This window comes from Dermacentor variabilis, chromosome 9 (assembly GCF_050947875.1).
Source record: "Dermacentor variabilis isolate Ectoservices chromosome 9, ASM5094787v1, whole genome shotgun sequence".
Classification (NCBI taxonomy): Eukaryota; Metazoa; Arthropoda; class Arachnida; order Ixodida; family Ixodidae; genus Dermacentor; species Dermacentor variabilis.
The window spans coordinates 146787757-146804965 of record NC_134576.1 but is presented as its reverse complement, the minus strand read 5'-3'; the positions used below and the strand labels follow the sequence as shown (position 1 = coordinate 146804965).

At 50.5% G+C, this 17209-nt stretch overlaps 1 protein-coding gene across 1 annotated transcript in view; it reads right to left on the bottom strand.

Moving 5' to 3' along the window:
• The window catches only part of LOC142557784 (choline transporter-like protein 1), a 78746-nt gene that overhangs the window by 50225 nt on the left and 11312 nt on the right, over positions 1–17209 (bottom strand). The window contains exons 2-3 of the mRNA XM_075669894.1: positions 8393–8467; positions 7417–7488 (exon numbers count right to left, since the gene is read on the bottom strand). Coding sequence (XP_075526009.1) covers positions 7417–7488; positions 8393–8446 — 126 coding nt within the window. The 5' untranslated portion in view covers positions 8447–8467. The remainder of the gene's footprint in view (positions 1–7416; positions 7489–8392; positions 8468–17209) is intronic.

The window sequence follows — 17209 nt, the reverse complement described above, 5'->3', positions numbered from 1 at the left end:
TATGAAGAAATAAATAAAATAAACATATCATGCTCCGTTGGCATGATATAACTATCTGTTCTTGGCCTTCTTCCTAATGTTCATAAATGATACTTCCTCTCGAATTCGACACGAATTGCTTCTTTATGCTGACGACTTAAAGCTATTTAAGACTGCAGTCAACAATGTTCACGACTGCATTGACCTCCAAATGGACATTTATTTTTTTCAATTTCAAGTTGGTTAATAGACAATAAGGTACTCTTAAGTGCTTCCATAACTATGGTATTAAATTATATACCCGGAAAATACAGTATGTGCAATTTCAATACACCCTTCGGGATGCTACACTGGCCAGGGCCTCGGTGTGTACTTGGACAAAATGCTACGCTTCTCTTCACACGCTAAATATGTGAAACAGTGTGCAATTCGCGCTCTTGGTATTGTTTGTCGTACATCGTACGAGTTCCGCTTGCCTGCTGCCTTTCTAAAATGTTATTCTGCCGCGTGCCTTCCACTGCTAGAGCAGGCCTCTCTAGCTTGGGGCGGAACGTGCACATCCAATTGAGCGCGTCCAAAATAAATTGCTATCGTTGGGCTAGGGCGACAGCAAGGACGGAGTCGTGGCCCAGCGGTAAAGTGCACGCCTCGACTGCGGGGGTTCGCGGGATCGCCCCCCGCTCTGCACGACACCCCGGGGCTGGCGACACGCTTGGGAGAGGTGCCCGCGCCCGCAGAAATGCTCGTGAACACAGCGCCACCTCTTGGCGAGTGGGTCGGGTACGGACCCACAGAGACGCTCCTCAGTGAGATGGCGCAACCCACTCGTGGGGATTGGCCATGAATCGGGCGGTGAGAAAACTCTTGTTATTAATTTTTTTAGGAAAACAAAGTGAAAAGAGATATGTGTTTTTTAAATGTCAATTAGAATGCCTACTTTTTCAGACATGAATGATCAGATATCTAAGTATTTCACTAAAGTTATGTGATCACGTGAAGTAAAAGAACGATTTTAGCATGCCATTCTTTTTGTCTCGCGCAGGGAGTTGTAGAGGTCTTCACAAACGTTCCTGTAGCTATAAGCCGATATGGTAGCCCCACAGCACATAATTACCGGAAGAGTCAAATTCCAGCCAAGGTTTTGGAAGGGATCTTCTAAAAATCTTTTCCTTTCGATAATGAACCGGCGAAAGGTCAATAACAAGCGTCCCTTACAAAAATTTTTGTAAAAAGTCTATAGACAGTCTATAGACGTCTATAGACTGTCTATAGACTTCCTACAAAAATTTTTGTAGGGGGTTGCAGACATTCACTCTCATTGCATAAAGGGCACAAAGGTGATATATCCAGGCCAGACCTGTGGAGGTGAAAGTTCAGTGTGGAGACTCGGCACCATAATCTCGTAATAGTTACTTCTATTTTTCTAGTGGAACGCCATTCGTTGTTACAAGAAAAATTCAGATGCGGGAAATCGGATGTTGACAACGATGACTTGGCGAAGTTATTTGTAGTAGAATATTTTCTGAATCACGCCGCAGTGATGAAGGCAGACGTAGGTAAAATTAGGATTACAGGACCATCGTGATATGCTACTGCGAGTGCATCTGCATATTCATTTAAGGCTAGACTTCTGTGGCATGCAGGGCGCCCACATTAGACGAACGAAATGCAAACGTATTGGGAGGAGAGAGAGAGAGAGAGAAGGGAAGAAGGGAAGGCAGGGAGGTTAACCAGACTGAGTCCAGTTTGTTACCCTACACGTGGGGAGGGGAATGGGGAGTGAAAAAGAGAGAGAGAGAACTTAGGTGTAGGATGTCTATAGTCGGGCACTCAAGTCTGTTGTCTTCAGGTAGTGAAAAAGCGCTCGAACTGCTTTTTGGGATAATGAACTGTGAGGCTAGGCTCCCAAGATCTTCGCTTCTGTAAATGGCCTGTCATCCAGTCTATTCAAGGCACACTGGAGAGTATCACGTTGATTATCGAAGCGAGAACAGTCGCACAGAAGGTGACTGATGGTCTCTTCACACTTGCACTTTGCGCGCATTGGTGAATCCGCCATTCCAATACGATAGCTGTAGGAGTTGGTGAATGCTACTCCTACCCACAACCGACACAGCAGTGTTGCGTCACGTCGTGGAAGGTTCGCTGGTAATTTAAGCTTCAGTGATGGGTCGAGGCTGGATAAACGACACTTGGAGTTCTGTGGTGTAGGCCAGTAACTTAACGTGATGGTACGAGGGAGACTGCGAAGCTCTCTTGCAGCGTCGACTCTCGATAAAGGTATAAGGAGTGTCGGTGAGCCAGCCTGGGCACGTCGGGCAGCGTCATCGGCGAGGTGATTACCAACGATGCCACAATGTCCCGGCAGCAACTGAAATATGATTTCATGTCTTCGTTCAGAAGCGCAATGGCAGGTTTCGTTGATTTGTGACACCAGCTGTTCATAATTGCCACGTCGTAAACTTCGCAAGCTCTGGAAGGCTGCTTTCGAATCACAAAATATTGCCCATGTGTTGGGCGGTTCTTTTTCAATGTATTCGACAGCAGCGCGAAGAGCTGCCAGTTCGGAACCTGTAGATGTCGTTACGTGTGAAGTCTTAAACTTGATGACGACCGACTGAGATGGTAGAGCAACGGCGCCCGTAGAATTTTATGAGACGGAACCATCCGTGTAAGCATGGATTCGATTAGCGTATCAACAATGCAAAAGTTCCAATGTGATCTGCTTGAGAGCCGCGGTGGTCAGGCTAGCCTTCTTCACTATTCCTGGAACAGCAAGGTACACAGGAGGCTTTTTCAAGCACCACATAGGGGATGGCGTTCTTGTTGCAGGTGAGTGCCTCAAATACAAAGAGTGCCCGTTAGCCGCAGTTGATCTGGAGAACGCTACCTTGGGTCTTTTCTGAGGCAAGCGAGCGAGATGGTGGTCAGGGACTCTGGATATATGGTGAACATGCGCCCGGAGTGCGTCGATAGCTATATAGGTCATTATTGGGTGGTCTCTCGCGGTGGCGATTGTTGCCACGATTGAAGCATTTCGAGGTAGCCCCAGACATGTTCCAAGAGCTTGGCCTTGAATGCTCTGTAGGATATGGGTGTTAGTTTTGTTAGCATTGGACAGCACTGGTGTGCTGTATCGCAAGTATCCTAGGAAGAGCGTCCTGTATAGTTGAAGCATAGATGCCACGGATGTGCCCCACGTTTTACCGGCAAGAAACCTTAGTATATGGGAGATAGAAGTAAGCCTCTTCTTCAAGTATGATATGTGGGGGCTCCATGAAAGGTCTCTGTCTATAATAACGCCTAGGAATCAGTGAGTTTTTGCGTAGGAAATTGGTTGGTGGTCAATAGAAATGGGGTACCAGGTCATGGGCTTGTGGGTAAAAGCGACTAAGGCGCACTTCTCGGTCGAAATGCTGAGGCCTTGAGCACGCAGGTACGATGATGTTAGGGTCACTGTTTTTTGGAGCCGTGCACGCACCTGGAGACGTGTAACTGCCGAGGCCCATATGCATATGTGGAAACCTTTCCATATATATGCATATGCATATATATGGAAAGGTTTACTGTATGTGGTAGAACGTCGGCAAGTCGAAGGATTGCAAGGTTGAACAAAGTGGGGCTAAGAACCCCACCCTGAGGGACGCCACGGCAAGTGTAATGGTCAGCGGTTCGGCCATCTGCACTGTGCACAAAGAAGGATCTTTCGAATAGATAGCTCCGAATCCACCGAAACAGGCGTCCACCAATTCTATTATTTTCCAGGGCATCAAGGATAGCTTCATGCGTTACATTATCATAGGCGCTTTTCAAGTCGAGGAATAGTGCAACCGATATACGCTTGTGGTGTTTTTCTTGTTGTACAGACATGACGAGGTCGATGACGTTGTCAATAGAGGAACGGCCTCTTCTAAAACCAGCCATGACCTCGGGGTATACGTTGTGGCGCTCAAGATACCACTCTAGGCGGGTGAGAATCATTCTTTCCATGACCTTCCCAACACAGCTGGACAGTGCAGTGGGTCGGTAGGATGCTAGGTCAAGTGGGGACTTTTCAGGCTTCAGGAGTGGTATAAAGCGGCTGGACTTCCACCGCTCAGGGACGACGCCATCATTCCATGACTGGTTATAACATTCCAGAAGTCTGCTTCGGCCATCTTCACCTAGGTGGCATAAAGCAGCGTAGGTGATGCCGTCTGGTCCTGGCGACGATGAGCGCCTGCATGTGGCCAGAGCAGCGTCGAATTCCTCAAGTGAGAAGGACACATTTAATTCTGGGAAGCGTGTCGCAGGAACCTCACCCAGAATTTCGCTATTGATGGTGACCACACTGCCCGCAATCTTCACACAGAAATCTTCGGCTATATCGACCTGTGAGCGGCCTTGATGGAGGGCTAGGGCTGAGAATGGGTGTCGTTGCTGTGGAGACGAGCCAAGGCCGCGCACCGTCCTCAGAGACACAGAGACACCACAGAGACATGGCGCTGTCCTGAGGTCGGGACAAGCGCACTTCATCCTCCTAATCTTCCGTATACGTCCTTTCTGTCGCTCTACTCATTATAGTACCCAGCTGTTCCTGGGTGCACTGTAATAAACATTTTATTATTATTATATCCCCTCCCCAGGAAAGGTTTCCAAGCAGACACCCTCGCCGTTCTAGCGCTGTTTCGTTGCCCTTATTTCGCTGCCGACGTAATCACGCTGACCTGCTGTTTCTTTTCAAACTCCTCTCCTGCCCAAAACGGCTCAGTTGTATCGCGTATTCCGCGCAAGATCATCAGATAACATATAGACCTAATCAAGGCTCCGCCAGGCTACAAGAAGCGCAACGCAGCACGGACCTGGCGGAGCAGGTCTGGGCCGTCCAGCGAGCCCACGATGCGGCCAGGGAGTTGAAACTCCCGGTCCCAACGTGGGAGCAGTCCGCTCTATGGGGCCTTGCGCCCCGTAGCTCGCAGGACCTTTCAGTAAAGTTATTCCATCCATCCATCCATATAGACCTTTCTATCATCCCTGCCTCTCATCGCCAAAACTCAACCATCCACAGAATAGTCTTTATAGCGCTCACTTTCGTGATCTCGATAGTTTACATAACTCGCTCTCATCGTTCTTTTCTGAGCATTGCGTTGTTGTGTCAGTTTCACAAATGTTCAACAGCCATCCTCCTTTTTATTTCGTATTTACCTTGCGCTTATTTGTATGTGCTCTCTTTCTTTGAAACTTGTTGTTTTTATTCAGTTCCTTACTTATATTCCTGTGCAGTTTCTTGTTTGTTTTTAATGCATGCGTGCACCAGCACTCAGACCTTAAGGTTATTCTTGGTCACGGTAAATGATTGATTGAGTGGTTGATTGTTTGGTTGATTCGCGCCTAAACCCCAGCATCGGAGCATCAGTCTGCTCATAGTTAGCAAATTATTTTCTCATATTTTAAAATTCGTGACGATGTGCCGGCGTTTGGGTTTAGGTGCCTGCATTTTCCCCTATACTTGATTGCACTTGCTCTTAGAATGCCCAACGTTCGACCGTTGTCGCTCTGCTGTGCTGCCTGAGCAAGTTCCAGCCACTCGACCTTTTTGGAACTGCACTTAGTGATTTGTTATTTCCGAGAGGTCATGCTCCAACTCGATACGAGGCTCACAAATCTGTGCTAGAATTCTCGTAAACTACCGGGCCCGTAGTGTTCGTCATCTGCGACGTGACGTGCTTCTCTCTCTCTCTCTCTCTCTCTCTCTCTCTCTCTCTCTCTCTCTAGCGCTCTCTCTTCCATATTAGGAGACAATTGCTAGTCCACTCCTCTTCCTCCCTGTGTGGCGTCTGTGTACGTATATTTACACATTCGCTCGATGAGCAAAACGAGAACAAGGTCGGCCAACGTTTCGATAAGCGTACTTGTCTTTTTCGAGGCTCATCATCTTAAATTTCCATCTCCCGCCGTCCCCCGGTTTTCCCTACACATTTCCTCGTAATTCGGCCGTTGTTGGGCAGTTCTTGAAACCCTCTTTAGGTTCGATCGATAGCTCATTTAGAAGACAATGTAGTCCATCTTTAACGATGAAGAACTATGCCTGTACAGACGGAGTCGAAATCCGTGACGCCACGGCTCCCTGAACCCGCCGTGGTTGTTGCTTAGTGGCTTTGGTGTTGCGATGCTAAGCACGAGGTCGCGGTATCGAATCGCGGCCGCGGTGGTCGCATTTTGATGGGGGCGAAATGCAAAAAACACCCGTGTACGCTATGTTTACGCGCACGTTAAAGAACCACAGGTGGTCAAAATTAATGCGAGGTCCTCCACTACAGCGTGCCTCGTAATCAGATCGTAGTTTTGGCACGTAAAACCCCATAATTCTTTAAAAATTTTACCGACGGCCTGATGCGGGAAATTCATGATGCCTCTGCGCTTTGGAAAGAGTATAAGTACATAAGGTGTAGCTCATTGGGGGGGAGGGCGGGAGCGCTCGCTAATTATGTTGTTAGTAGCGCTTGTGACTGTGTCCTATGCGTTTTCGTGGTTGTGCCCTTACGCTACATTGTGTCATTGAGTAACCACTAACTGTAGCCCAGCAGCATGTCCTTTCTGCACTGGGGACAGTCTCTCGTTTTGTGAAATAATGCGATGGTGGACAGCGACACATCAATGAACGACGCAGACGACCTACAAAAACTTTTCTACCGCTCCGAGATTCGCTTCGTTTGGGCACAGAAGCGAAAAAAAAAAATGCTCGCTCTCCCGTAACCGAGAGTAGATGTAAGCATGAAGTGACAACCGGCAAAGCAGATTGGTTAACTATGATACTAGCCACAATCTTAAAACGTGTGCCGTGCATGTTCGCAACGGCACACCGCACCACTCCATACTGTGCACACTGGTCCATACGGACGGCCCAGCTAGAAGAAGAAAACCGGCCGAAGGCGGCGCGACAGGCAGCGAAAGACGCCAGGGAAACGGGGCACTGCCCAGCTAGAAGAGAAGCGCCTGAAGGAGGCGGCGCAAAACCCGCGCCGCGACACTCCCGGACCGCTGGCGTCCAGAAGAGCACAGGCAACCCTGTCTCAGCGCCAAAAGATGACAACGTATGCTGCCCTGTATCTGCCTTTTGAACGTCGCTATTGGAAATGACAAATGAAACTTCAGCTTGAGTGATATTGTGAACAAGCATTAGAAAGAACTCGTAAGCAATATTTTTTGTAACTTGCTTGGGCAGTAACTAGCGTTAATGTGATCCCGTACAAAGGGTTGGGGGCCAGAGACCGCATTTTCTTTAGTTTTCATTGGTTGCCCGGATGATCTCGTTTTGTTCTGGCAACTTGCCCCACTGTGCTCATTTGAGTGCCCGGATAGCGGCTCTGGCTTCTGGCGCAAGGTCACTTGAAGGTCGCCGACAACGGGAGCTAAAAGCATTTCAGGCTTTAAAAAAAATTGACAGTGTACACGCACCAGGCCGGCGCTGAAAGCGGCGAAGACGAGCAGCCAACCAACGTCCGTGCACGAACGTTGCCTCTCCAAGCCCTGCAGAGAACGATGATGCCTTATTCAGTGGCACATACGCCACCAAATGGGGGACAGGCTAATTTTGCGTTACCCCAATACGCACGTGTACGGTGCTCTATGCATCGTCATAATCATCATCAGCCTATCTTTGAAATATGTTTATAAATATGCTCTACGCTTATGTTGCAGCATATTGGGTTCGCAGACGATATATAGGATGCAGCTGCAGGAAGGAACTGAATGCACAAAAGGCGTGAGACCTCGGAAAGTAGCTAGCTACAGTGGCGTAGCCGGAACCTTTTCTCGTATAGAGCGGGGGTACATGCACTTGACCGGGGTCGAAAAATGGGGTTGGGGGGCGGGGGTGCCACTGGCCAGTTATACCTTTGGGTACCGCTCTCTACAATAAAAATAAAAAGCAGACTAATGGGTGTACACAGTTGGTACTACACGACGTCAGCTTCATGGTGAGATGTAGCGCGAACGGGACGCGCAAGACGACAGAGAACAGATGACAGTGTGGCTTCGTCTTTTGTCATCTAGCGTGTCGCGTTTGCGCTACAACTCGCGTAACTCTGTTAACCATACCGAAGGAGCACCAGAGGACCAGGCTTATGAGCCATCAGGAAGACGCTTTCGTACACTCAAACCGGACCGCGGCGGCGTTCGTCATTCAACCTGGTAACGGACGCACGCCATCAGCTTGATGGGTCGAGTACACACGCTTACGGCTTGCACCATTGCGATCCGAATTTCGAGGCTCACACCATTGTCCTCACGCATAGTGTCTCAATCCGCAAGGCAAAGTTTGACACTGTGGTTCTATATTTAGAAGATGGCGGCGAGCACAGTTCGGTCTTGCGTATATGCGCGAAGAGCTGCCATATTGTTTTGTCAGATTGCGTGCACGCGCGAAACTTACGCCCGCCGAGTGAACCTGGTTGTTGCGGTCGCAGCAGCAGCAGCAGCAGCCCATCAGCCGGCTGAAGGAGCTGGCCTGCGAGCACGCGAAGCGATGCCGCGGTTATGTGAGGGTAATGGTTACGTGCTGCGAGAAGGCACAAAACAAGTTTAGAAAGGGGCAGCGAAACACTGAACTGTATTGGCAGATCACGCTTCAGCAATCACTTATATAAACATGTCTAATCGTAAACGAAGGCATGCGGTATGTCCAAAAAAGCTGGTACAGCCATGTAAGAACCAATAGTATAGAGATACGATCGACCCACCCGCTATATACACACACATGTCCCTCATCCACCGTTTACCGGCCGGCAATATGTTATTGGCGCATGCGGCGATAGACCTGCAGGACACAGACTGGCTTTCACTTTGTGCGAGTGTCGTTTCGTAATCGTAATCTCTCAGGAATGTCCTCGGGAACCGAGTTTAGGCGTAAGCATTCAGTTGTACTGTAATGCATTTTAAATCGTTAACTCGTGGGTTAAAAGTTACTGACGTTTTACTTCGTGAAAGCGGGTTACGCGCAAGCGTGTGGACGCCGCGAGCATGCGCAGCGACCACCACGGCGTCAAAGCACAAACGGAAAGGGCGCGAACGCGGCGATTCCTTTCTGCACCTCCAGGCGCCCTTCCTCCTCCGACGCTCGCTTCCCTCGCGGCTTCATAGTCTCGCCGATATTTCACAGACGAGCCATCTACGCCTACGCGTAAAATGAGAAAGACCACGACAAAAGAACGCGAAGCTCTTCTGTACTCCATCTCACAAGTTGGTTGCAGCACTGACGAAACTACACGATTTCTTAGCCAATAGGAAGGCCGAATGATCCCCGAGATGTGCTCATCAGCGCCGCGTCGTCTGTTCAATGTCTGTTTGTCATCCTCTTGCATGCTCCATGGTTGGTGGATTGACGAAAGAAAAACGTTTTGACGCCACAACCATATAAGTTGAGTTTGCGTGCATGCGATGGCAGGGCTTCGCGTTACCTGTACACCATCCCTGCAGTTACCTCTCAGCCTACTTTGAAGTAGTACGGGCGAAAGCCCTTACAAATGTTCACCCGCGCCACAGAGCCTGCTCGGCATCTTGGCGTTTGCTCGCTACCGTCATCATACGTACCATGCTAGAGCGGGCTAGTAAATTAATGATGGACTGAACAGTTAGACTTTTATAATGTTCCGCATCGTCAACGCATCACCAATGCTAATGCTGTGGCGTCATCTGCTGACTAGATATCAAACCAATTTTACGGCTCAATGCCGTGTCTGTAGTCCTAGCAGCGTGAAAACAAACAGCCGATCTCAATAATTATACGGCAAAACATACTTAATGATTTTATCTGAGCTTGAGACTTATAGCGATGACGGATTTTGCCGCTTGTTTTTTGCAGACAGGGCGGAGAGCCAGTGACAAGCGCGAATTCGGATCGAGGCGGGTAGTTGGCGCTGTATGGGCGCTGCAATGTTTCCAGGGTTAGGGTGGCTATTACGGTTACCGGCGGTAACTGCCACAGTAATTCCCTGTATACAGCCAATAATCAGCCAGTAACGCCCGGAACTATACCACTGCGCAAAGAATTGCCTGTGTACGCCTCGTACCTTCGGCACTGGTGCAAGCAGCTTGTGAGACGGAGTATTGGCGGCGAGGACTTACGGAGTCGCCATCTGTCGGAAGCGCCTCCCTTGCGTAGTATGAGGGATAACGCGGTGCGCTCCTCCATAGGTTTGGCTTACGGCGCTCAATAAAAACACCACCCGGCAGCCCTCCTGGATATTTCATTAAGTATTCTCGAAATGAGGGAAGATTTTACTGTCGACATAATAACCTTGAGCAAACTGAAAGCATAGAATCGTTTACAGACGCCATCTCTTTACCGAATACGTACAGTGAACGCCACTGCGCGCGGTCGCCGGGATGGAGTCTCCCAAACAGGCTTCTTGCGTGAAAGGTCGGCAAACGCTGAGAGCAAACTGTGTGAAATATGTTCTTACAGTGGGCTGTCTGTATAACCAAAATGAGCCTCAATGCAGCGATCGCACGGGTTCGCTGTAACCGACTGCGCGTCTTCATGCATATCCGCGCACAATGTTTCGCTTTCGCTGCGTGCGCGTTTTCGCACCGTGCCGGAGCTTTAGGCCGCAGAATATGAGCATTTGACAGTACACAAGCAACTATTGTTGCGTGGACGATATCAGAACTGTTCAAAAGTAATTTCGTTATAGAGACTTCGACGCCTACAGCGACTGTGATGTGCCGTCGCGACGACTCAATCTTTCTTTTCTTCCCTTCTAAATCCTTGAACGTTTCAATTGATTTCTCAAGTTGAGTCGCACTGTATGTTTATCGGTCATCTCAGCGTGCGATTTCCCGCTGCTTCGTTTTCGTAATCCAGCGCATTAATTCATAACACAGACATGACCATATATGCCATACCATGTTTTAATGTGCTTCTTACCGCTCCCGTTCCATTCCAGTGAACTTGCCAGTATCTAGCATCAGCAAGTTCATAGACCAAAGCGTCATGACATTAGCCGGGCAGTGGGGGCGAGCGAGCATCTCAGTGCGCGTTTTCTGCTGCTCACCGAACATCGCAGTCCCGGCGCCGTAGCAGAAATATTCCTCGCGTCTGTGCATGCTGCATACCCGAGTTGTAGCCGATGGCAGTCTGCCGGTTGTAATTTTCGCGAGCGAAGCTGCACGCAGCTTCTTGTCCTGCGGCTACGTGTGAATAATGCTGAAACCGGACTCCGTTGCGTATACGTCCGGCCCTGCGGCACCGATCAGTAGCCTACCTTGCTGCACGCCTCCAAAGGCAGCTACTACCTATGATAGTGCTTTCAAATGTTGTCAAGCAGACACTCAAGGCGGGATAGCCTCACCAATGAATCAGAACCGCAACGCAGGTGGTACTTGAAACTTTCGTTTTCAGCTCGCTTCGGCGCTTCCGAAGCAGCCGACGCGGCCGCTGTGTCCACGCGATCCCTCACGCCACGTCACGCCGATGGTGGCGCCAGCTTTTCCAGTGGTGGTGCTCGCCCCCAATAGTCGTGCTATGAGGCGGATGTTTCGCCCTACGCGGAATCAAACAACAGAATCCTCCCAAGTGCTGCTGTACTACATCTCTGCCGGTGCTCAGACTTTCAACGCCTACGCAAGGGGTGCATATAAGTTAAAGCGTTGGCCGATTTACACCCTTCCTTATTCGCATTTAGGGCGTCAATTATTATGCAGTGTGCTCTCGCGCGCGACCAAATTGCAAAGCGCGTTCGTCGCCGAACGCACTCTGTTTCGCAGACGCTGTGGTGGTAACAACTTTATTGAAAAATCCGGCAAATCCGTGGCCTGCGTAGGCCGCACCCGAGAAGGGCCGGAGATCCTGTCTCGCCGCCGCCTCACGGACTTGCCGGACGGCCGCCGAATAGTTGACCTTGCAGGTTTGAGGTGTCGCCATCTATCGGAAGCGCCTCGCTGGCGTAGTATGAGGGATCAGGCGGCGCGCTCCTCATAGGTTTTGCTGTCAGCGCTCACTGAAAACACCTCGCGCGAGCTCTCCCGGACATTTCTGTAAGTACTTTCGAAACGAGAGAAGTTGTTTACTGTCTAAATAATAATCTTGGGCAAACTGAAAGCACACAATCGTTTACAGGCGCTATCTCTTTACCGAATACGTACAGTGAACGCCACTGCGCGCGGTCGCCGCTGTTTTGATCGCACCGCTGGTACGATCTGTTGGGAACTCGGCGCTGACGCCCGTGGTTGTACCTGGGTCGCAAGCCCCAAGGGTAGCGTTGGCCTGGCGGCCTGGGGTGCAACTGGAAGCATCCGAAGGTCCCGGCAAAGCATGAGTCGACTGGTAACAACAAAACAACTTGTTTATTTTAACATCGCAAAGAGTTGGCGGTCAGGTTGACCGAAGTAGAGAGACGGGAAAGCACTTTACTCAACAGAAGAAATCGGAGCCCTCTTTTTGGCGTCCGGGGGCAGCTGTCTTTATACTCTCGCAGTTGAGGGCAAGAAGGAACCCCTCAATAGACGAGCACGTGAACGTACAATGTCGTAGCGCTGTCGTAGCACAATGTCGTAGCACAATGTCGTAGCACACTGTCGTAGCGCTGCCGGTCGGGCACAATGACTGTAATGAGAGGGTGATCCCTGCTTTCGCATCGCCTGGTTCGGGCACAATGACTGGAAGGAGAGGGTGCCCCTGCTGTCGCATCGCCTGGTTCAGGCACAATGACTGGAAGGAGAGGGTGATCCTTTGCGGTCGCATCGCCGCAGTCGCGCCTGGAAACACCTGGCGGGGAGCGTTGCGGCGACGACGATCGGGCCAAAATGTCTGCCGCCCCGCCGCAGTCGCGCCGGCAAAACCACGTGTCGCAGGCGAAACGCAACACCGCGATGGAGTCTCCCGAACCGGCTTCTTGCGTGAACTGTCGTCGCACTGTATGTTTATCAGTGTTCTCGGCGTGCAATTTTCCGCTGCTCCTTTTTTGTAATCCAGTGCATCAATTCATAACACAAACATGACCATATGCCATGCTTTTTTTAAATGTGCTTCTTACCGCTGCCTTTCCACTCCACTGAACTTGCCATTATCTATAGCATCGACAAGTTGATAAACCAAACCGTCATAACATTAGACGTGCAGCAGACTCGGGCGAGCGTCTCAGTGCGCGTTTTCAGAACATCGCAGACCGGGCGCCGTAGCAGAAATCTTCCTCGCGTCTGTGCTTGCTGCATACCCGAGTTGTAGCCGATGACTGTTTGCCGGTTTTATGTTTCGCGAGCCAAGCTTCACGCAGCTTCTTGTCCTGCGGCTACGTGTGGATAAGACTGACACCGGCCTCCGTTACGTGCGTCCGGCCCTGCGGCACCGAGCAGTAGCCTACCATGTTGCGCGCCTTCAAAGGCAGTCACTACCTATTGTAGTGCTTTCAAGCGTTGTAAATGAGACACTCGAAGCGGGAAAATTTCGCCACTAAATGAGGACCGCAGCGTACGAGGGAATTCAAACTCGTTTTCAGCTCGCTTCGGCGCCCCCGAAGCAGCCGACGCGGCCGCTATGTGCACGTGATCCCTCCTAGCACGTCACGCCGACGGTGGCGCCAGATTTTCCAGTGGTGGAGCTCGAGGCCAATAGCTTATCTGAGGGGACTGCAATTTCTCTGCCTCACATTCCCAGAGAATTCGTCTAAGAGATGCGTGGGCCCTGCCGCATAGCTTGCAGTTATCGTCTGAATAGATGTCTGGATATATCCTCCTGAGATGGATGGGGTCGGGAAAGGTCCGGGTTTGTGACTGCTTCCAGTCCGCCACTCGGGCGCTGTTGAGTTTGGGGTTAGGGGGTGGATAAACATGCCTGGATTTTTGACAAAATTTTCTAATGTCACAGTATCTGGTCATTCTGTTCCTCTGTGTCCATCCCTCCATTGGATCTCCATGCCGAGGATCCTTCTACACGGGCGTGGAATATGAGACCGCTCGCTACGCGGCGGACCTCCTCGTTGAGTTTGGGTACGGGGCACGTGTGCATGAGTCGGGGCACGTGTGAGTCGGGAACCGTCGTTCCTCCGTCTCCTCGGAGGTGACATAGTTCGCGTTGGCTTTGAGTGTATAGCCTCGCCATTAAGTACGTATCTGAAACCGGGGTTAACGATGGCTGTCGCCACCTCTTCGGGGTCCACGCTGGCAAGTCTATGAAAGCAGCGGTGTGGAGAGCTTTCGCGCGAGAGCTCGTGCGTCTCGTCGGGTGCGTGCGCGCGCGTGTGTGTGTGTGTGTGTGTGTGCGTGCGCGCGCGCGCGTGTGTGTGTGTGTGTGCGCGCGCGTGTGTGTGTGTGTGTGCGCGCGCGTGTGTGTGTGTGTGTGTGCGCGCGCGTGTGTGTGTGTGTGTGTGTGCGCGCGTGTGTGTGTGTGTGCGCGCGCGCGTGTGTGCGCGCGTGTGCGCGCGCGCGCGCGTGTGTGTGTGTGTGTGTGTGTGTGTGTGTGTGTGTGTGTGTGTGTGTGTGTGTGTGTGTGTGTGTGTGTGTGTGTGTGTGTGTGTGTGTGTGTGCGTGTGTGTGTGCGCGCGCGTACAGACAAGAACAACCGAGTGCGGATCATTCGTCGCTCCGCGCGTTCCTGCTATCCTCTCGCCAGCGGCGTCTGATCCCGCGACCATGCACGTGAGGCTGCCGCGGCCCGTGCTGCAAATGAAAAACGCGAAAAGAAGTGCAACAAAAAACTGAGTATCTATGATAGCGTGTTAGCGGCAGTCTAAGTAGCGCATATATATATATATATATATATTCACTATTGAGCCTATATAGAGAAGAAGTAGTTTAATGACATATAGAGGACGGCCGAAAAATGGAGCATCTGGCCTGGCTCTACGTTAGGGAAGGGGAAGAAGGGAGGAAAGAGAGTCACAATGGGGGATGATAGTGGGAGGAACGAGGTGAAGGACACATTGCATAACTGGTATCACAAGCGTGAGTTCAGGCCCGTGTCGCCTAAATAGAGAACTTTTTCGCAAAAATCGGTCTAGGAAGCCCGCACTGCATGTGTTGACTTCGCGGCGGACAAGCCTTGCCGCTTGCAAATGAAAAACCGTGCACATCCGGCGCAATGTGCACGGAATTGAGTAAGGGAAGCTTTCTGTGCTGTTTGCTTCGATTTACGGTAAATTAGCGGCGACGCTGACGATGAATGTTTAATTTCTTCAGCGTTTAGTGCAATACTAAAGTGGTGAGTTGATGTTAAACCTTGCGTGCACCATTGCTGTTTGGCACCGCGTAGTACACAGAACACACATCGAAACGTGTTCGCTTGAAACGGTGTTGTGCGCAGTTAGTCATAACGTTCTTAATCAGTTATTCATAACATGATGTTATTTTCTTGTTTTTGCTGCTTTATTTGCATTTGTATTGACGTGCACCCAGCTTGGACCTTGAGGCGGCAGTATTGAATAAATAAATAGAAAATAGATAACCTCCGAGAAGGTTAGCATTGTCGTTTCGACACACGGCACATCGCAACCTGGCAGAAGTGATCCATTTAAATTCGATTATGAGGCTTCCGTACTGTCGCCTAGACGCTACGGTGCTTTGATGCGGCTATGTGTCTACACGCCCTCCTTGAGATGTCTGCTTGAAAAATTTGCACGGTGTTTATTCTTCAGAAGTAACAGAAACGTACTGTAGCGTACCTTAAATTTACACAATTTGTCCGCGCTTCCTTGACTTCTTACGCCGCATTCCCTTCTCACCATTCTCAGTGAATGGGAGTAGCCAGAAAAGAGTCGCAAGGCTATTATTGTCTTGCTTCGCGACTACGTCGGTTCTACCCACCTTCTCTCTCCACCTCCCTCTACCGTTCTATCTACCTCCCCTCTGGACTGTTACTACAGACGTAAGCGCTGCCGTTTCTGCGGTGCTTTTGCGGGGTGACGGATAATTGCTGCCCTCAAGAGTACTCAAGAGTGTATCGTGGCGTCGCCTAGGGAGCTCCGGAGGGCATTGTAGCGACGCGATCGATATAGGTCCGAGCCAGTTTCACGAGTCGCTTTTCCTCTCTTCCCCACTCCTGCCATGCATACGTACGCTCTGAACCACCTCCAGACGCGGCGTGCAAGACAGCAGCAGCAGCAGAAAAGCCGAACGAAGAAGCGAAGAAAGCTTCGCTTTGAATGTCGCCAGGTAGCGCGGTTGCGTACAGGCGGGTTTATAGTATTGGTGGAAAAAAAGCAGGGAAGACATTGGTACGACCGGATACGTTACAGGCATAGGTAGCGGTACAAGGTAGATACAGAAGTTTTGAGGATTGAAAAGAAAGCTTAAAGTGATGTCGCAGTCGAGGTGTCACACACAAAAATAAAAAAGAAAAAAGCCGCAGTTTGGCCCGAATAGCGAAGCGTCGATTGCGATAGCAAATTAGTGGGCCAAGTAAGGATAGTAGTTTTATCCGCCGTATGAACTTGCAAACATAAGCATATACTGACTACATTAACGGGCATGGTGTCACTCCCGCACAAGCAGACATGTATACATCTCACTCGATGACCGCAGAAACTCGCTGTCAAAACGCTCGAGCGAGAAGGCGCGGCAGCAGCAGCGTGCGAATTGACCTTCGTGCTGCGTCTCGCATCCCCCAACGCGAACCAAGCCGCGAAAACACAGCGCACGGCGGACTCTGTCCCTGTCGCAGATTGCTTTCATGATACAGCGGCCCGGGGTAGAACGACGACTCCCCATTCCATACGTTCCCCCCGGAGCCTAACGCGCGACCGAAGACCAGCGCGCTTCTTCCCCGCACGCGAGATTGAGCAGCGAGCGCCGGCTCATGCACCCTCGCACGCTTCAACTCGCACATACAGCATACGGCGTACGGCAGCGATTTTGTCGCCGTTGGACTTTGTGCGGAACCTCAGGGCGACGCCAACGGCAGAAATGCGTCTGGAGTGTCCACATAATTGCTATCCCAATAAAATGCTAGAATGAAAAAGCATGTATAGCATACCTGAGTAACTCAAAACAAGCCAGGTGATCACGATTTGTCACCGCCCCGTTTCAAAGGGTGTGCCGACGATCTACACTTCACCTCGTAGGTGAGTGGAAACGCGAACCAAAATATTGACCATGTGGGACTCAAATTCAAAAATTTTCGGTGAAAACGCAGATCGCTTCTGTTAAAATTTCCGGGGTTAAAGGTATGCTTCGCAATGGTTCGCAAATGCTTCGTAAAGGTTCAGCGGCAGCTCTTAGTATGTTTACACCCCCCCCTCCTTTTTTTTATACATCCCAT